This window comes from Notamacropus eugenii, chromosome 5 (assembly GCF_028372415.1).
Source record: "Notamacropus eugenii isolate mMacEug1 chromosome 5, mMacEug1.pri_v2, whole genome shotgun sequence".
Taxonomy (NCBI): domain Eukaryota; kingdom Metazoa; phylum Chordata; class Mammalia; order Diprotodontia; family Macropodidae; genus Notamacropus; species Notamacropus eugenii.
The window spans coordinates 412503234-412525583 of record NC_092876.1 but is presented as its reverse complement, the minus strand read 5'-3'; the positions used below and the strand labels follow the sequence as shown (position 1 = coordinate 412525583).

The 22350-nt window shown below is 35.4% G+C and overlaps 1 protein-coding gene across 6 annotated transcripts in view; it reads right to left on the bottom strand.

The window, feature by feature from the left end:
• The window catches only part of TMPRSS2 (transmembrane serine protease 2), a 161490-nt gene that overhangs the window by 50846 nt on the left and 88294 nt on the right, over positions 1 to 22350 (bottom strand). For 5 of the 6 annotated variants that reach the window (XM_072614769.1, XM_072614772.1, XM_072614770.1 and 2 more), the window contains 4 exons: positions 20566 to 20741; positions 19812 to 19907; positions 12006 to 12148; positions 2903 to 3055 (listed from right to left, as the gene is read on the bottom strand). In XM_072614769.1, coding sequence (XP_072470870.1) covers positions 2903 to 3055; positions 12006 to 12148; positions 19812 to 19907; positions 20566 to 20741 — 568 coding nt within the window. Of the gene's footprint in view, positions 1 to 2902; positions 3056 to 12005; positions 12149 to 19811; positions 19908 to 20565; positions 20742 to 22350 lie in introns of those variants that run through there. The other variant, XM_072614774.1, reaches the window with a different exon arrangement.

Genomic DNA, 22350 nt, shown 5'->3' with positions numbered 1-22350 from the left:
GAGAAAGAGGTAAGTTTAGCAATATACCACATCAAAATGTTAACTGAATCCATGGGAACTGATAAAATTACCCAGGACAAGGCTAGGACAGATCTCTGGGTAACATCCACATTTTGTGGGAAAGGAAGAAATGATGATACAACAAAGGAGAAGAAAAGACCAATAACTACAGAAAAAGGAGAACCAAGACAAAACAATATTAACCAAGGAAGGGGAGAATGTCTAGGAAGAAATAGTTGAGAATGTCAGAAGTTGTAGATGAGTCAAATGAAATGAGGGTTGAGAAAAGGCCATTGAAATAGGAACTAGAAAATTGCTGTTTAACACTATTCCATTTCTATTTTCAGTCTTCTTCCTTTATTTGAATTATATAAACATGAATAAAATAAATTGTTTCATCTTTTCACTAAAACCAAACACTCCAAACTGGTTTCCACTATTTAACAATTGGTACCAAATTTTAATAATAATGCATAATCTAGGTTGAAGTAAGCTCAAAAATTAGCCTGAAAAAATGTGTGGTACTCTATTTTAAAAGTTCCAGGTATCTTATCATTCCATCCTAATATCCTGCTCTAAAATTCCCAACAACTTTGGGATGTATAAAAGAAGCAGGGATGCTAACAACTACTTTCACTACCTCTTCAACAGAAATGCTTCTCAATTGGGAAAATAGCTATAAGAAGTTCACTTTATTGTTTGCCGACCTTTTTATTTAGATTCAAAATGTGGAATCTTAACAAAATCATAAATTTTACTTAGAATTAAAAGCACTTGAATGTCGCTGCTAGATATTTGTCATGTTTACCCAAAAGTCAACTCCCACTCCCAGTTTTCTCTCAGAAGGGGTATGCCAATAACAATTTATCAATTAGGTTAAATTTCACATTTAGTCTGAATAAATTTAAAATATGGTGAGTTGGAAAGCACTTGAGATAGGAGACCTCGGTTCTACTTAGTAGAACCAAGGGCAAATAGCTTCTATAAGCCTTGGTTTCTATATCTGAAAAATGGGGATAATATCTGAAATACCTCACAAGATTGTTTTGTGGATTGCAAACCTTGAGGTGTGAAAGAAATGACAGTTCCTATTACAAATATTTGCTTATTTATTATTGAGGTTAATTATCCTATGATTCTGAATTTCCCAAATTTAAAACATTGTCTAAGTCACCATAAGTGCTCTTTCATATGTTTTTATTTTGATGAATATAGGGTTTTGCAACTCAGATGAAAAAATCTAATTCATTAAAACAGGACATATGCAGGAAGAGCTAGATGAAAAGTAATGTGAAAATCATCTGAGGAAAAGAGGTCAGAGACAGAAATTTCAAAAAGGTGCCAAAACATTCATAGAAGCATTCTTTGTAATAGCAAAAATTGAGAATAACCAAACAAGCTATAGTACGATAATGTAATGGAACCCTACTCTGCAGTAGAAAATTGTGAAAGAAGATTTTTTAAAGTGGGATAGGCTGTACATGAATTAATACAGAATGAAATAAGTAGAACCAGAAGAACAGAATACACGTATGGAGGTAAAAAGACAATAGCCATCTTTCTCTCTAATAATGATAATAATATAAGCAATGACAATTAAAGTGGTTGCTAGCATTTCTATAGCACTGGGGGGTCACTGTGCTAAGGACTTGTAAATTATCTTATTTGATCCTCTAACAACCATGAGAAGTAGGTGCTATGATTATCCCCATTTTACAGATGACAAAATTGAGTCAAATAGAGGTTAAGGGACTTTCTCAGAGTCTTGCAGCTAGTAAGCGTCGGAGGCTGGATTTGAATTTAGATCTTCCTAATTCAAAACATAGTCCTATAAGTTTACTAAACAGAAGTAAAGTTTTATATTAAGCCTAAAATGCAGATAATTGCTAGGAAGGCTAACATAGACAGGAATAAACTACTTTTCTGCAAGTATAAGACCTCTTCAAGCTCTGCTCAGAGATCTCTCTCTCAAAGAATCCACTTATAGCTATGTATACTGGCATTTCTATATTTTAAGAGGACAAGTTGCATTCCTTTTCACAACATATGATGACCAAAATAATGAAAACGGTTAAAAAAACTAATAAATGGAAACTAAATCTGAGTACCTATAATCTTGCTCCCAAAGAACTGGTAAAGATGTATATCTCTCTCTCCATGGTAGAGAGGGGGGACTAATGTTCTGTCAGATGTGGTCACTGTGTTGATCCTATTAGATGAACTGTTTTTCTTTGTTAAAAGAGACGGTTCATCTGAGACAGAATCCTGAAATTACTGATGTCAAAATGAAAGGTGCTTTTAAAAAATTGTTTTTTAAAAAGTGCTCTTCAGACTTTTAGTGGACTTCAAGCTCAGTATGAGTCAATGGCAACCAAAAAAGTAGGCATTCCCAGGTGGCACCAACGGGAACAGTGTATAAAAAGAAGGTGGTAGTGCTGTTGCACTTCACCCAGCTCAGATCATATCTGGAAATGTCTTCAAGTATTGGAAGAGTTATCATATAAAAGTAGGATCAGATTTTTCTGCTTAAGCTGAAATGACACAAGTAGGATCAATAATTTGAACTGCCCCAAATGAGTTGTTTCAAGAGGCAGTCGTTTTCCTCTCCCATAAGTGTTGAAGAAAAGGCTTTCAAGCATGTTAGAGATGGCACAATCAGGCTGATTTCTCTGCCAATTTCCAAAATCTATGTAGAGATCAGAGAAATGGCTCCCAACTACCATCACTACTACTAGGAGGGTACCAAATACATCTTCTACTGCTCATAATTGGCCATTTGGTTCTGCGTTAATGCACAAAGGACAGTACATTATATATGTGTGAGCTTTAACGGAAAGGAAGATAGGAGGAAGGAGGAAAGAATGATATCTTTAATGAAATGAAGGCAAAACCAAAACTTTACCTGCATTTGTTGGTATATCCAGTCTGTAAATACTGTCAGGTTTCCATAAACTCCAGGTCTGTTTGTCTTGGCACATCCAGATCCCCAGCTTGTATCACCAACCAACCACCATACTGAATTTTTCTTAGTGACTAAAGGACCCCCACTGTCACCCTAGGAATGACAAAGAAAGTTACAGAAAGGAGAGAATCCAAAGACAACGCAAAGATGTTTGACAGAATGAATACATGAGGGACAATTGGGTGGGAGGAGGGAAGGAAAGGTTTTGGGAGAGAGGATGGTGCAACACAAAGAATGTTCATTTAAAGAACCCAATTTTCAAGTCTTGCTTTGGAAGACTTCTTATCTACTTACCTTTACTCCCTCCCTCACTCCCTCCTTCCTTTCCTCCCATCCTCTTATATATGAATTTGTCATTTCAATCTCCCTCTACCTATTAAATATCTTGTCTATGGCTCTTTCTTGTTGCTTTGCAAGCATGTTCAGGTTACCACATATACTCCCAAAACTACATAAAAAAATAAATTTGATGCAACATTTTCAAACTATTTTCTTACATTTCTCCTCCTTTACAGTCAAACTGCTAGAAAAAGTAGTCTGTATTAATTTCCTCTTTCTCACTCAACTTTTCAACCCTTTGTAACCAGCCTTCCATCTCAATTGATTAACTAAAATGGCTTTCCTTGTCAGCAATGAACTCCTCATTACTAAATCCAACGGTTTTTTTTCTCAGTCCTCATCTTCCCTCATTTGACACTACTGCTCACTTGCTCCTTATGGATTTTCCCTCCTCCTGGGGTTTCCATCAGTACTGTTCTGTTATGCCTTGCTTTGTTCCTGTTGGGTGAACCATTTTTGATTTCCATTGCTGGATCATCATCTACGTCCTAATTACAATGTGAGAATATTCCCCAGGATTCTGTACTGGTCCTTCTCTTTCTGCACACTTTATTGATGATGTTCAAAGTTGAAATGAGTTCATTTACCATCTATATGCAGATGGCTCTGAAACTGACAATCTCTCTCTCTGGAATTCCATTTTTGCCTTTCCAGATTGTTAGGGACAATGAAGTGTTCCTAAAGGAAACAAGCAAGGCTTCAAGGGAGGGGGGATGGAGGATTAGTTGAAGGAAGTGGCAAGGTGCATATCAGAGAAAAGACAATGTAGGAGGTATATAAATGACTGTAATGCAGATTTGTTCTGTTTGGACTCAGAAGGAAGGGGTAGAAGTTGCAAAGATGCAAATTTAGGATTGATATCTGGAAAAAATGTAATTATATTCTTCAAAAAGTGAAATGGATTTTTTTGAGAAGTGATGGGTCTTCTTTTTCCCAACTTCCCCAACACACACACACACACACACACACACACACACACACACACACACACACTCTCTCTCTCTCTCTCTCTCTCTCTCTCTCTCTCTCTCTCTCTCTCTCTCTCTCTCTCTCTCTCTCTCTCTCACAGTTTTTAAGCAGACACTGAATGACAAATTACCATGTATACAATTGTGTGGATTCCTTTTGGATATGAGCCAAACTAAATCTTCACCTAGATGTCTTAGAGAACTCTTAAAATTGAGCATTTGTAGAATAAAATTCCCTAACTTTCCTCCTAAAACCATTAGCCATTTTCTAACTTCCCTTTTTCTAACCATACTATCACTATCATCTATCCATTCCCCTAGTTTTACAAGTTAGGAATCATTTTTAACTTTCACTGTCACTCTTCACCACCACCACTCCTACCCAATCAGCTGCCAAGATTCAAGGAAACTTCCACATTACTATCTCTTGTTTCAATCCCCTTCTCTTTACTGCATCTAAATAACTAGGTCAAGCCCTGTCGACTCAGATCACTGAAGAAGCTCCTAATTGGTCTACCTCAAGGGTGGGGAACCTGCTCCTTGGGCCACATGTGGTCCTTTAGGTCCTCAAGTACAGCCCTTTAACTGAATCCAAACTTCACAGAACAAATGTGAAATTGTGAATTCCATTCAGCCAAAGCGTCATACTTGAGGACCTACAGGGTCACATAGGACTTCAAGGCTTCAAGTTCCCCACCCCTAAACTATACCTACATCTAATCTCTTCTACATAGCTGCAATATCGATATTATGTGTGTGTGTTCTACTGTATTTTCATTTATTTTCTTTAAAATTTCCCAAATAAATATCTCTTCTATGACTGTATCCCAAAGAGATCATAAAAATAGCAAAGGGTTCCATATGTACAAAAATATTTATAGCAATTCTCTTTGTGGTGGCCAAAAACTGGAAATCAAGGGGATGCCCATCAACTGGGGAATAGCTGAAGAAGTTGTGGTATATGAATGTAATGGAATACTATCATGCTATAAGAAATGATGAACAGGCAGACTTCAGAGAGGCCTGGAAAGATTTATATGAATTGATGCTGAGTGAAAGGAGCAGAACCAGGAGAACTTTGTACACAGCAACAACCACAGTATGTAAGGAATTTTTCTGGTAGACTTAGTTCTTCATAGCAATACAAGGACTCAAAAAATTCCCAATTGTCTTTTAAGGCAAAATGCTTTCCACATTCAGAGAAAAATTATGGAATTCAATCTCAGGTTGAAGGAGATCATTTTCTTTTGTATTAAGTTTTGGTTTGCTTTATGATTTCTCCCATTCATTTTAATTCTTCTACGCAACATGACTAAAGTGAAAATGTATTCAATAGGAATGTATGTGCAGAAACTATATAAAATTGTATGCCATCTCAGGAGGTGGAGGGAGGGAAAAAAAATCTAAGTGATATGGAAGTGATTGTAGAACACTGAAAACAAATAAAATTAAAATAAAATTCCCAATGGACTTTTGAGGCAAAATGCCTTCCACATCCAGAGAAAGAACTATGGAATTGGATCACAGAATGAAGCAGATCATTTTCTTTTGTATTATGTTTTCTTTTGTTTATGGTTTCTCCCATTCATTTAAACTCTTCTATTCAACATGACTAAGGTGAAAACGTATTTAATAGGAATGGTATCTCCAGGAGGGAGTGGGGAGAGAGGGGGGAGGGAAGAGAAGGAAGGTTTGTAGAACACTAAAAACAAATAAAGTAATTTTTAAAAAATAAAAATGAAATTTCCCAATTATGTCTTTAATTTCTTAATTCATTTTTAATTCATCTTAAAGACAAAAAAGAACATTTCCATATATATAGTATAACATAGAGACAATTCAATATAAAACCAAGAATTTTCATTTCAGAGTGTTTACATTTTTTAGAAAACTATGTAACAAATACCACACATAGTTTTTAAAACTACTAGGCTTTTCTGTGCTTCCAAGTGTTTTTTTGTTCTCTGCTGTGCTCTTTTTTTCCCTCTCCCTCCCACTCCCCCTTACCCTGCCCCTTCCTAGATAAGGCTACAAATAAACACACACACAAGTAAAACCATAATATACAGTTCTTTCTCTGGGGGTGAATAACATCTTCCTTCATAGGTCCCTTTGCAGTTGATTTGAGTATTTAGGATACTAAAGATGAATTAGTCATTTAACGTGTTTCTTAGGACAGTATTTCTTTTACTACGTACAACAACTCTCTTGGTATTTCTCATTTCACTTTTCATTATTTCATGCAAATCTTTTCATGTTTTTCTAAAAATCAACCAGTTTATCATTTCTTGTAGCACAATAGTATTCCATCACAAAGACATCCCACAATTCCTTCAGTCATTCCCTAATTGTAGAGTATTTCTCTAATCTGATAGTGTAAGATGATATCTCAATGTTCTTTTCATTTTCATTTCTCTAATAAATAGTTTTGATTTCATCATTGAAAAACTCCCTGTTCATATCCTTTTACAATTGGTCAATTGGGGAACGACTCATTTCTTATAAATTTGACAAGATCTTTATATATCTGAGAAATAAGAGTGTTATCTGAGAAACTCTATAAAAATTTTCCCCCAGTTTTCTACTTTCCTTCTAGTCTTGTCAACATTGGTCTTATTTGTATGCACACTTTTTAATTTAATGAAATTTTTCATTTCACCCCTCACAATGCCTTTATGTCTTATCTATTCATAAATTGTTCTCCTATCTATAAATCTGATAATATATTCCATGTTCTTCTAAAGGTCATGTATGCATTTTGACCCCTGAGTAAATGGTTTAAGTCCATGACCAATTTTTGCCAGACTGCTTTCTAGCTTTCTCAATAATTTTTACTAAATAATGAATTCTAATCCTCAAAATTTAAATTTTTACATCTGTCAAACACAAAGTTACTACAATCATTTGCTGCTGTGAATTGTATCATCTGATCTACCTTTTTATTTCTTAGCCAATACCAGTTCGTTTTGATAATTACTGCCTTATGATACAGTTTAAGATCTGGTATTGTTAAACCTTCTTTGTTTACATTTTAAATATTAGTTTCTTTGAAATTCTTGTCTTTTATTCTTCCAAATGAATTTTATTATTTTTTTAACTCAGTTAAAATGATTTTTTGGTAATTTAGTTGGCATGGCTTTGAATAATAAATTAGGTAAAAATATCATTTTTATTACATCGGCTTTGCCAACTCATGTACAATTAACATGTCTCCAATTATTTGAATCTGATTTATTTGTATAAAATAGTGCTTCATAATTATGTCCATGCAGTCCATGGGTCCTTTATAGATGGTGTACTCCCAGCTACTTTTTACTGTGTACAGTTATTTTAAATGGGATTTCTCTTACTATCTCTTCTTGCAGGGTTTTGTTGGGGATGTATAAAAATGCTGATGATTTAGCTAGGTTTATTCTATTTATTTAGCTAGTATTATCCTACTACTTCACTAAAATTATTAATTTTTGAAACTTTTAGCTGAATCTTTGTGATTTTCTAAATAAATAATCATATCATCTGCAAAAAGAGTTTACTACCTCATTTCCCTTTCTGATTCCTTCAGTTTTTTTTCTTTTACTGCTATTGCTAACATTCCTAAAACAATATTAAATAATGAAGGTGAGACATAGTATAATTTCCCCTGTTTATCTCTTTTAATTAAGTCTACTTCAGCTTTAACTGTGTTTGGGATCACAATTACTACCCAGGCTTTTTTTTTTTTTTTACATTGGCTAAATCATAATAAATTCTACTCCAGCACTTTATTTTAACTCTTTGTGTATCCTTCACTTTTACTTGTGTTTTTTTTTAAACAACATATTGTCATATTCTGATTTTTAATCCATTCCACTATCATTTCCCTTTTATGGGAAGTACATTCCATTCACTTCTAAAGTTACAGTTACTAGTTGTGTATTTCCTCCCATTCTATTTTTCCCCCACTATTTATCCTTCTCATTCTATTTACCCTATCTTTCTTTATGCATCTAATTTACTTCTAATCACTACCCTGCCCTCCAAATCTTTAATCTACACATCCCTCTAAAATCTCTCCTTATCCTCTCCCTTTTCCTTATCCTCTCCCAACCCTTTCACCTCTTACACTAAAGAGCCTTCTCAAAGTTCCTACCTAGTCCTTTCCCCTTGTCTTTCTATTTCTTTATAAATTTAGAAGCACTTATTCCATTCTAGATATATATGATTCCCTCTTTAACTCAGTTCCCATGTAAGTAAGATTCCAGGACTACCAGCCCTCTACTCTGACCTGTTTCTACTATATCGATTCTTCCATACATGCCTCCTTTGTATAATTACTCCATTTTATCTTTCCCTATGAAATTTTATGTTTTAGAATTATCTCATCCTATTCAACTCAACCCCAAGTCTTTTATTTATGTATGATCTTTCAAACCATCCAAGTAATGACAACAGTCTAAAGACTGCAGAAAACATTTTCCCACACAAGAAGTAAACAGTTTGGTCTTGTGGAGTCTTTATAATTGGTCTTTAATGTTTACTTCATGTTTTTCCTTGATCTTGTATGTGAGCACTTGTAGGAGAGCAGAGTCTCTGATTTTGGTTTTAGTTCAGGGCAAAGGGGTGAGCTTAACTTTGTAGCCCCAGGAGGAATTGCAGGGAACAAGAGCATTTATGGTGACAGTGTTGCTTAGGGCCTTGACCTTGGCTCAGGGACTGAGAGAAGTGTTTGAGGTTAGAACCCAAGAAAACAACAGTAAGAAAAAATCTAAAGGCTGAGGCATCAACCTCCACATGTTGGGACTTATAACCTGATTATATTAATAAGCTGTTTAAAATTACAAAATGCTGAGTATGCAAAGGAAAAAAAAACCTGATCAAATATAGCTACTATGGGGACAGAGAAGAGTTGGGTTCATACTCAGAATTACATAGATAAGTTTAAAAATCCACTCCTACATCAAAAAAAAACATCAAAGGGTTGTAAGTCCAAAAAGATTTCTTGGAAGAGCTTAAAAAGGACTTGTAAAATCAAACAAGAGTTTGAGGGGAAAAAATATGAGCAATCCAAGAAAATTATGAAAAGAAATTCAACCAATTTAAAAAAGAGATCCCCCCAAAAAAAAAAACTTAAGAAAAATAACTCCTTAAAAACTAAAATTGGGTAAGGGGGAGCTAATGACATTATAAAACATCAAGCAATAACTAAACAAAATCAAAAGAATGAAAAAATAGAAGAGAATACAAAACATTTCATTAGAATGAACTCACCCACAAAATGGAAACATAGTAGAATGGATTAAAAATCAGAATCTTGACAATATGTTTTTTAAAAGAAAGAAACTTTAAAATCAGAGATACACACAGAGTTAAAATTTTGAAAAGGTTAAAAAAAAGCAAAGGTAGCAATCATCTCAGAAAAAGTTAAAACTAAAACAGATTTAATTAAAAATGATAAACAGGGAAACTACATTATGATAAAAGGTAGCAGAATTACATAAATCTAAGAAATAAATAAGAAGTTAAGGAGATAAATAGAATCATAGATAAGACAAATATGATAAGATACCTGGAGCAAACTGAATGCGAATAGAAAGGAATAAATTTTTTTCAGGGGTACATACATTTTTACAAAATTGACCATATATTAAGGCATAAAAATTTCATAGCTACATGCAGAAAAGTAGAAATATTAAATGCATCCCTTTCAGGTAACAGTGCAATTAAAAATTATATTCAAAAAGGCACCATAGAAACACAGATTAAAAATTAACTGGGGACTGAACAGTCTTAATCTTAAAGAATAAATGGATTAAAGAATAAATCAGAGAATCAATTATTTCATTGAAGAGAATCACAATAAGGAGACAACATATGTAAACCTGTAGGATGCAGCAAAAGCAGTAATCAAAGGAAAATTTATATCTCTAAATGCTTATATCAATAAAATAGAGAGAGCAGACCACTGAATTCAGTACCTGAGAGAAATAATTATTAATAATCAATAATTAGGGGAGAATCAGAGCTCTCCCCATCTTCCAAACTCATGATTTGAAGGACATTGCTGATAATGAGATAAGACTTTCTCATTCAAGACCCCCCTCTGGGCAAAATTATTGTGTCCTGCTCAGGCTTGGGCAGAGTATTTTTTATATCTTTGAATAGATAGCCCAAAGCTGTGGGTGGTCGGCTACTGAGATAACTTCTTGTTTAAAGGGTGATGTGATATCACAGTCAACCTTTCATTTTAATATAGCTCACCTTCCATTGTTTCATCCAATCAGAGTTAAATGCCATTTCTCAGGAACATGAACTATTTCAAGGGTATATAAAGTGTGAGCCTGCATCCACAACTGTCTTCAGTCTAAGAGATGGCCAAATGACAAACCTTTTCTTAATAACATACTGTTTTTTTAATAAAATGATTGAATTACCTAGAATCTGTCTCTCAAACCTTTTTTAATTGCCACAGTATCTAATTAAAAAACTAGAAAAAGAACAAATTAAAATCCCCAATTTAACACCAAATTGGAAATCTTGCCAATTAGAAAAATGTAAATTAAAGCAACTTTGATATATCATCTTATATCCGATTGGCTAAAATGATTAAAGGGAAAAATAACAAATGTTGGAGGGGATGTGGAAAAACTGGGACACTAATTCACTTTGGTGGAACTGTGAACTGATCCAACCATTCTGAGGAACAATCTGGAATTCTGTCCAAAGGGTTATAATATTATTTATACCTCTTAACCCAGCAATGCCACTATTAGATCTGTTTCCCAAGAAGATTATGGAAAAAGGAAAATAACATGTTTTAAAATATTTACAGTAGCTTTCTCCATGGTAGCAAAGAGCTGGAAATTGAGGGGATGTCCATCAATTGGAGAATGGTTACAAAAGTTGTTGCATATGATTATAATGGAATACTACTGTGCTTTAAGAAATGATCAGCTAGTTGATTTTAGAAAAACATGAAAAGACTTGCATGAAAATAATGAAGACTAAAATTACTAGAAGCAAGAGGATGTTGTACACAGTAACAGCAATATCATTTTAAGAACAAGTTTGACCAACTAAGTCATTTTGATTACTCAAATTAACTACAACTAGAAAGGATCTATGAAGGAAATGCTATGCATGTGCAGAGAAGGAACTGGTAAATAGAAGTATGTACAGTATAATTTTATATATATACATATTTCATATATACATATATACATGTAAATACATATATTTATACACACATATTTTCATCTAATAGCCTTCTCTAAGGTGGGTTGGGAAGGGAGGGAGAAAAAATTTTAAATGTACAGCAGAGAACAAAAGAAAACTTAGAAGGAAGCACAGAAAAGCAAGGTAGTTTTGAAAATTATTTGTAGTATTTATTATATAGTTTTTTTAAAAAATTAAACAGTGTGAAACGAAAATTCATGGTTTGATACTGCATCATTTTTTATGTTCTGCTGTGAAATGTTCTTTATATATCTTTTTATATTAAAGTTCAAAATTGATAAAAATTAAACTTAAAAATAAGATGGTTTAGGAAGTGGTTAACATGAAAATATGTTTTGCATGACCACATGTATAATGAGTATCATATTGCTTGCCTTCTCAAGGGGTGGGGGAAGAGCTGAAGGGAGGGAGAGAATTGGAACTCAATTTTTTTTTTGAAATGTTAAAATGAAAAAATAAAAAAGAAAAGAAATACACAGGGCCAAAATAACATTTCCCATAGTTGAACATAAAACAGTAATTACCTGACAGGAATCAATTTTCCCTCTGAGATATCCAGCACAAATCATGGAAGGAGTGATCATGTTATTGTAGACAAATGGATTATTACATTTCGAAGGTTCTATTATGGGTACCATAACCGCATTCAAGAAGTCTGAAGTCTTACCTGAGGATCAAATATATGACCATAAAATTTAAGATGAGGATGGATCATTTCAACTGGAAGGGTTAATAGGCACTCTCCTAAACTGCTATCATAGCAATTATATTCATGTTTCATTCTTTTATAGCACCCTTTCCCCTCCTTTCCTTATTCTGAAATTTCATTGCTAATCAGTCATCTATCTAAGAAGCCTGAATCATCATTCAAACTGGAACAGACCATATCTGATGTTAAGTGTTACAGAGCACCAAGTACTTTCAGCACTCAACAAGTGCTAATAAACAAGAGAAGGCATTACTTCATTTGTTAAAGATTATTCTAGATGAGCACTTTTCTTTCAGACATCCAGATTTACAAAGCTGATTTTAATTAAAGTCGAGCAACCTACAGAAAAGAATTTAAAATTGGGGGCAGAGCCAAAATGGCAGAGTAGAAGCAGGGACCTGTTAGAGCTCTCCCCCAAAACCCCTCAAAAACTGTAAAACATGACTCTAAACAAATTCTAGAGCAGCAAAAGTCATAAAATGACAGATGAAGCAAATTTCTAGCTCAAGACAATCTGGAAGAGGCTGACTGCAAGAATCTATTGCACTGGGCTGGGAGTGGAACATAGTTGGCATGGACCACACCAGCACAGACCAAGCTGGAGCAGGCCTTCAGGGACTAAATCTCTGGAGGTAGCTGTGGTTTCCAGACTTCTCAACTCTCAAACTCCAAAGACAGTTTTGAAGGTCAGTGGAAAGGTCTCTCACCTGACTGAGAGGGAGCATGGTCCTGCCCCAGCCCCAGCTCCAGGGCAGCAGTAGCCTGTAGTGCTAAGGTGATATTCACAGAGCCTAAGGTGACCATGAATATCCCAGAGTAATTCTGAATTGCAAAATACCACAGACTCTCCACATGGAAGACAGAACCAAAACATTTATTCAGACAGCATAAAGCCAAATCCATCATAGTAACAAAAATCTATACACAATAGCAATGCAGAGAACAACACCATCCCCAGGCCTTCCCCTTGCTGAGCTTCCCACAAACCAGCTCCATTAAACAAATCACAAGCAGGCTTCCCTTAAAGAAATTCACAAACAAACCCTTTCACTCATACTAACCAGCAGTCAGTCTCTCTCTCTCTCTCTCTCTCTCTCTCTCTCTCTCTCTCTCTCTCTCTCTCTCTCTCTCTCTCTCTCTCTTCTCTCTCTCTCTCTCTATATATATATATGTATATATATATATATATATATATATATATATACATATATATATATATATATATATATATAATTGTATTTCCCTCTATCCTGTCCCACTCTCCATTTATTCTCTTCTCTCCTTTGACCATCCCTTCTATTATCCCCCACTGAAAAAAATATCATCTTAAAAAACAGACTAACCCAAATGATAAAAGATCCCAAAAGTCAATGAGAAAAAGAATGCCTTAAAAAGCACAATGGGCCAAATGGAAAAAGGTCCAAAAGCTCACTGGAGAAAATAATTCCTTAAAAATTAGAAAGGAGCTAATGACTTTGAGAAATCAAGAAATTATAAAACAAAACCAAAAGAATGAAAAAATAGAAGACAATGTGAAGTATCTCATTGGAAAAACAACTGACATGGAAAATGGCTCCAGGAAAGATAATTTAAAAATTATTGGACTTCCTGAAAGCCATGATCAAAAAAAGAGCTTAGACATCATCTTTCAAGAAATCATCATTGAAAACTGCCCTGATATTCTAGAAACAGAGGGCAAAATAGAAATGGAAAGAATTCACCAATCACCTCCCGAAAGAGATCAAAAAAGGAAAACTATTAGGAATATTGTAGCCAAATTCCAGAATTCCCAGATCAAGGAGAAAAATGTTACAAGCAGCCAGAAAGAAACAATTCAAGTATTGTGGAAACATAATCAGGATAACACAAGAAGCAGCAGCTTCTACACTAAGGGATCAAAGGACTTGGAATATAATATTCCAGAGATAAAAGGACATAGGATTAAAACCCAGAATCATCTACCCAGAAAAACTGAGTATAACACATCAGGGGGGAAAAATTGAACTTCAGTGAAACAGAGGACTTTCAAGCATTCTTACTGAAAAGACCAGAGCTGAATAAAAAATTTGACTTTCAAATACAAAAATCAAGAGAATGATTGAAAAGGTAAACAGGAAAGAGAAAACATAAGGGACTTACTAATGTTGAACTGTTTACATTTCTACATGGAAAAATTATATTTGTGAGAACTTTCTCAGTATTAGGATAGTTGAAAGGAATATATGTGTGTGTATATATGCATATGAATGTATGTATGGAGAGAGAGAGACAGAGACAGAGACAGAAAAAGAGAGACAGAGAGACAGAGTGCACAGGGTAAGCTGAATATGAAGGGATAATATCTAAGAAAGAAAATTGTTTAGAGAAATATACTAGGAGAAAGAGAAAGGGAGAGGTAGAATATAGTAAATCATCTCACATAAAAGAGGCAAGATAGAGCTTTTACAATGGAAGGGAAGAAGGAATAAGTGAGCCTTTCTTTCATTGGATTTGGCTTCAGGAAGGAATAACACGCATATTCAATTGGGTATGGAAGTGTACCTTACCCAACAGGAAAGCAAAGGGGAAGGGTATAAGAGAGGGGGGATAATAGAAGGGATGGCAGATTGGGGGAAGGGTTAATCAGAAGCAAGCACTTTGATAGAGAGACAAGTCAAAGGAGAGAAGAGAATAAATGGAGGGTGGGACAGGATAGAAGGAAATACAATCTTTAACAACATTACTGATATAGAAGTGTTTTGCATGACTAGACATATATAATCTATCAAGTTCCTTGCCTTCTCAATGAGGGTGGATGGGGAGGGGGGAAGGGAGAGAATGTGGAACTCAAAGCTTTAAAAATGAATGTTAAATGTTGTTTTTACATGCAACTAGGAAATAAGATATATAGGCAATGGGTTATAGATATATAGATTAGATGGATAGATGGATAGATCTATCTTGCCCTACAAGAAAATAGAGGGAAGGGAATAAGGGGGGGGGGGTGACAGAAAGGAGGGCAGGTTGGAGGAAAAGGTAATTAAAATACATGCTGTCCTTGGGTGGGGGGAGTGGGAGATGAGGAGAAAATCTGAACATAAAAATTTTGTGGAAGTGAATGGTGAAAACTGAAAATAACTTTTTTTAAAGTTTGGGCCATCACTTTTTCTTCAGAAAGAATCATAAGGATCTTTATTTCCAGAGTGATAGATGTCTATCCAATTCAAGCACCATAAATGTTGCACTTCGAAAATCCTGGAATTCTAAAATTCTTTTGAAAGCAATTTTCTGTCTTTCCATAATCATATATGTTTCAATTTTTAGTTTCTCAATGTATCAACTGTGGTATTGTTTCACATTCCACTTTACCTATCCATGAATATATTGTCAGCCTCTTCAACAATGCTCTATCTTTCACATTCCAATCTCTTAGATCTTCTGCTGTTTCAACATCAAAAGCCCTCAAGCTTGGATATTCACTCTCAGCCTGCCAAATACTACTGAAGGAAACCACAAAATTATGCCATCTATCACAAATTTATGTTACCTAGTTTCAAGTGATCCTTAACTTCTACTAGGTAATTTTTAAAACAATCTCATATTGAATCTTCATCATATTCCTAACAATGGTTGTTCCAAATTTCCTTTCTTCAAAGTCAAATTTGACCTTACCTTCTATGTTACAAAGATTAAAGTCATCCTATGTAAACTCACTCAACCCCTCTAAACCCTTTAATATCCACATCTTTCTTTGCCTTTCCAATAATAATAAGAAATAATGATTTCCCCTAGCTAATGGTACCACTACCTTCAATCTCATTCCTTCCTCCCCATCATTCTTTGGCTTTCATCCATCAATGCTCCTGTCTGAAGACAGGCTCTCTCTGCTTTAGGTATCTTTACTATCTTCCTCTTTTGTGTCTCCTTTCCTTCACCCTAAAAGTATACATGGGCATCTTCTATCTTTAGAAAAAGGAAAAGGACTCCTTCTTTTGACTTTGCTACCTACCCAAATTATCATCCTTCACTGAAAATTTCTAGAAACCTACCTATACTGGCTACCTCTCCTTTTACTATCTACTCACTCCTTAACCTCTTGCAATTTGGCTTTCATTCCCACCATTCTACTAAAACAGTTCTCTCCAAATTCACTAATGAAAAAACCCAGAGGCCTTTCTTTCCTCATTCTCCTTAACCTTTTGGTGGTATATGACATGAGACTATCTTTTTCCTTCCTCATGCCCTATCTCTCTCTCACTTTCTGCAAACTACATTCTAAAGTTCTCTTCCTTTAGTATCTCTATTGTTTCTTCTCCATCTCCAGGACTGATTTTCATCATCCTCATCTACCCTAATACAGACTTCCCCTAAAATTGTCCTTTAGGCACTCTTTTATGCTCTCATGGCTTCACTTACCACCTCTATGGAGATAACTCCTAAATCTGTATCTCCTATTTTCTTTTTGTTTCCAATTGCAAGCTGGATAGTTCTACCTGGATATGCTATTAGATCCTTAAAATCAATATATGTTTGAAACTAAACTTTTTACCTCTCTTTCTTGACATCAACTTCTCTTTCTGTTAATGGCAATACTCATCCTTCCAGACAAGAAATTTCATCTTCTTAGAGATGCTGTTCTCATGCCTCATATATTCAATCAGTTGCCAAATCCAACTGATTTTACCTCAACAAGATTCTTACATGTTCCTGCTCTCTGCTCCTATTGCATCAACCCTAGGCCAGACCCTTATATTTTCCTGTACGTACTACTATGATATCCTCCAATTGTTCTTTAAAGCCTCTAGTCTGTACCCTCCACAATTCATCCTTCACACCTGACTAAATAATTTTCCTTATACACCATTTCATTATAGGGAGTTCCCTATTATATTTTAGCTGGGGGTGGGGGTAGGAGGGTAAACTTACTCCACAATTTGACTCTAACCTCTCTTTTCTATAATTAATCATCTTCCCATACTGTATATTTCACCCACACTTTTTCCATCCTCAAGTTCTCACTTTTTGTTCTTTCCAAGCTTCCTTCTTGTTATGCCCAGTGGTGTGTTGGTAAATGTTTAACCACCACCTCTCAAGGGAAATATATATATCACAACATACTTTTAAATTTAATCTGCATTATAAGTAGTTTTCAAATACTTAAAAAAAATAAATCAAGATCTGATTTGTAGCACTTAATGATTTCTAGGGTATAAATGCTGACACTGAAAATTTATCCATTGGTTTATCATAATTTGTCAAGCTGGTTTGAGCTAGCCACAGCACATCATTGATTGTATCTTTCTTTATATTATTGTCTATTCCTTTAGTGTACCCCCTTCCTCGCTTTTGCATTTCAAAATCCATCCTTTCCTTCCAGTCCAAAATAAGGTATCACTTTGTAAACCATCTACTCTCTCAGTGAAAGTAATCACTTCCTTCTAAAATTTCCCATAACACTTTGGACCCTTCCTTTGTAATTGTGTGTGTGTGTGTGTGTGTGTGTGTGTGTGTGTATTATATCACAGTTGCTAGTGTAAATGTCTTTCCATAGAATATTTTATTTTTTCAATAAGTTGGAATTCTGCCTTCTCTCCCTTTCACATTTACCCTTCTCCTTACCAGACCTTGAAAGTGTCCTTGTATTGCTTCTTCTGAGCACCATGTGATCACCTGCCCCATGTTTGCCAACTTTGTTTCACTCAGGGCTGCTATTTGGATGCACTACCTGTTGAGTTCTCTTGCAACAAGAGCAGTTCGTCTTTCAGGTCTACTGGATTTTGTGATATCTATTACTATATGCACATTCCATGTACTGATGGTGAGTGGAATCATCTTTCCAGATGATTTTGTATATTTTGTACATTTTTTTATGTTTTGACCCCATAATGGGATTCCCCACCTGCCATGGAAATCGGGCCAGGGTTGGGTAAGCAAACTATGTTTAGGGCACCTTTTCTAGCCCCCTTTCTCACATCAGGAGGCAAGCAGTGCGATCCTTAAAAGGCTGCTCCGACACTCAGAGGGCTGCTGACTCCCACTGCTGCTTCTAGGGAGAAATGACCCTATGGCCTGGGCTGCCTGTGTGCAGAGATGTGACTACAGTTCCTAGTGTATCCACACCTGCTGTTTCATCACCATAGGACTTTGAGGCATAATAGTAAAATGGTATGGGTGATGTCTTTTGATTTGTACTTAAATCTGACTTAAGTGAGACAGAGTTGCGTGAAGTCGTCAGCCTCACTATCTCCTCCAGAGTCATCATAGTCCAGTGGTAGGACAGAGTCAAGATGGCTGGTGACGGCTCAGGATGCAGTGGACAACCTTGGCATCTTTGATGTCTAACCAAGCTCTAAGCACTCCACACTGCTTGCTTCATCTGCCTACATGGCCATTGGAACAATTTGTTCTCATCTACCCATTCCACCAGAGAAAGTCTTCACATGCTTGGGGTAGACACCCCCCTAACTCACCAATGGGTCTGAGAACTCTTGGTTACCCTCAACCTGCTTTTGCCCATCTGCCAAAATGATTTACCGGGGTGTGGCAACTGCACGTGCTGTAGCTTATTGGACTCACAGCTGAGAGTTGGGTGGAACAGGTGGACACCAAAGGTGGAAAGAGCCCTGAAAAGGGCTCAGCAGCCATCACGCCAAAGGTACTGGTCCTCCCTGAATACACCCTACACCTCATATGTGTGTACACACACACATGAAGAAAGGATGATTTCAAAGAAATACTTGTATGGACTAAATATACTTATATGAAATGATGCATGGTGAAGTAAGCAGAAGCTGAATAACTATTTAAACAGTAAAAACACCATTGTGAAGATAAACAGCTCTAAATACTTAGGAATGCAGATCAACATATGCTACCCACAAGGTGACAGATCCAGAGTTACACCATTTACGTGCTGAAGACATTCCCTAGGAACTCATTTCTGCATCCCTACTCCATTTCCATGAGTCTCTGTAAATAATTTCTATGTCAGTGAGAAGAGTTAAGCAGGAATGGAAAACAAATCTTAATAGAAAGGGAGCAACATTGATACAGCAGAGGTGTATTTCATATGGGACAGGGGAAAAAATATACAGAATTTGGGACTTTGTCCCTAATAATAAGATGCATCATCATTGCTGAATGAATTTTATTGGCTGTCTTCAAAGTCATATAATTAGATTCAGGCAGACCTGACTTTGGCCCACACTTCTACACTAATCGGATACTTGAAGCATAAAGAACCTGACCTTAGAATATCAATTATACAGAAATATTGCTAACATATATTTTTATTGATTAGAAGCCATTCCAAGTTGTTTATGTCAGAAATAACCAATCATGGTCTCTACTTCCCATCTCAAAAATCCTCCTAGCAAACTTCACCCCAACCCTTCCATCATGGTAAAGGCCAGTCCTTTGGAATCTTGCTCTAGAACTTCTAGAACTTTGTTAAGTTAGCTAAACCTTTGTCTTTGTGTCTTTTCTGCTTTAACCTATAATTGTAGGTTTAGCAATAATCTTTATTAATTGTATGATTGTGAAGCAGTTACTATATGTTCGACTATTTTAACTGAATTCCTTGGTAAAACCACCAATTGAATATGATCCCCAAACCATTACTTCTTAGAAATGGCAATCTCACCTTTTTCATAGGTTGCACCCCATCCTGATATCCAGCATAATTGAGTGGGTTCAAACATCATTCCTGGGTTAGGCAAACACACTGGTCTTATTTTGTCTGTTTTAAAATAAAAACATAAAAAATGATTGTCCATTCTCACACTTGTGAAATGGTCTGAAAAAAAGAATATTTCTTCCACTGCTTTTCCTCAAAGAAATCCGACTGGACACCACAAGAGTGTCACCATCCTCTACACCCTTATAAACTATACCTTAGTCTCTAGTTTCCATTAAGGTTCAGTTCAGTCTTTCTGGGTCTCCCTAGATGTTAATGACTTCCCCTCTAAGGTTATCTTCCATCTCCTCTGTATGTACTATATGTGTACCAATTTAAATGCATGCTGTTTCTTCCATTCGAAAGCAAGCTTCTTAAAAGCAGGGAATATATTTGCTCTTTTCTTTGTATCCTCAGCACATAGCATAGTTCCTAGCACAATGTAATAACTTAATGAATCGGGGAGGGGGGGGTGGAAATCCCATAATCAAAGCAATATTAATGGCATTCTTTCAGGTTATGTCAGACAAACAACTGAAACTGTCAACTGCTATTTGGACTGAGAGGTAAGGGAAGAAGGGAGGGTTTACACCTTATAAAATTCATCTTAAATTCTTTCTTACTAACAGAGATCCTTCTTCAATTTTTCTTGTGATTTATTCAAAATATTCTTTCCACTAAATTATTATACACCATAAAGTGGACAAAAGTAAATACATACCATTAAATACAAATGGTGTTTGCAACTTCATAAGAGCAACATCATTGTTCTTAGTTTTAGAATCATAGCTTGGATGAGAAATTACTTTTTGCACTTTATATCCATTTCCATAGAACATCACAGACTGCCTCAAAATTCCTGCAAATGCAGTCCAATACCGAGGATTGGAAAGAGGTCTGAAAAAAACAAATTAAGGGAATCTCAAGCATAGTGACGCTAAACGCTAATCTGAATATCTTTTTTTAAAAGAACCACATATACAAGAACCAAATGAGTTCTAACCATAACAATTCAGTGTGTGTTACAGCAGACTGCTATTGCCTACATCACAACAAAGAGGGTTACGTACAGTCAATGAAAATGTATAAGATTGGCAAAGAGGGCTAAAAATTTCCCAAAAAAAAATATTGACTATTATAACTTTTACACCTTACTATAAAAAACTATTACATCTCACTATAAAATTTGAGAAATTTAGAGCATTTTGACCTGTAATCTTATCAATATCCTGCCTAAGTGTTATTCTCCTCTCTTAGTTTTGTTGTGTATGTGTTTTTTGTTATTCTTTATTTGGTTTATTTCTAAAATGGAGACCAAAAATTCTTAGTATGATCCCCATCAGTGGAATTTCAAATACAAAGTTTATTCTATTTGACCTCAGGAATTAAGACCAATGGAGAGAAGTTTTTGGATTGTAGATTTCAGATCAGTATAAGGAACTATATAAAAAATTAAATGGAAGAAGTAATTTCCCTATACCTGTAGCTCTTTAAGAGAAGAATAGATGAGCAGTTGTCAAGATTGCTATGATGACGATGATGATGATGATGATGACGATGATGATGATGATGATAATGATAACAAAATCAGACACTCAAAGGTTTGCAAAGTACTTTGATTCAACACCTATGATGCCTTCCAATAACAGATTCTAGGACCTTGGGATATCAATAGATTACATTTGTTTTAATGGATAGTGTTTAAACATACACACACACACACACACACACACACACACACACACACACCCCTTAAAAGCAGGAAGATCTTCATTGAAATCCTGCCTTTGATGCATACCAGTTGTATGACATTGGGCAAGTCACTTCATCTCATCCTGTTCTAAGCATCTATCTAAGACCACACAGGCCATAGAAGGTGCTGGCCTGCTTTGACAGAGGAGTACCTTATACCAGTGAAATCACAGGTCCAATCTTTTCCCTGTCTATACCCATGATTTCATTTGCTCAACTAAAAATATCCATCAGCATATTTTTCCTTCTCCTAGAATAATCCAATAGAATAAACACATAAAATCATAAAACTTGAAGGAACATTAGATATCAATGTCCAACCCTATTATTTTACAGATGAGGGAACGGAGGTCCCAAGAGATCAAGTCTACTTACAGCTTCAGGAGTTACAAGAAAAAGAACAAAAGAACACAAAATGACTTTTACCTGAATAAGAAGAAAAATACTCCGATAATTTGGAGAGGTTTGGACTAGTGAAATGGGTCAGACATTGAATTGGAGGACGAGAAATTTGGCAGAAACTGACGAAAATGTAAAGAACAATCACTAGATCCTAATTCTATTTTCTGGATGTAAGAGGAACAGGATGAAGGGTAAAGGAAGGTATAAAAGAAAGAAAAAAGATCAAAGATGATTGAGAAGTAGAAACTAAAGACAGAGTTATGGAAGAAAAAGAGAATTTGGCAATAAAAAGCACAGGAAGCAAAAATAAAGATAAGAATAGATGGCAAAGCCACAGAGTGGATTAGTGGGT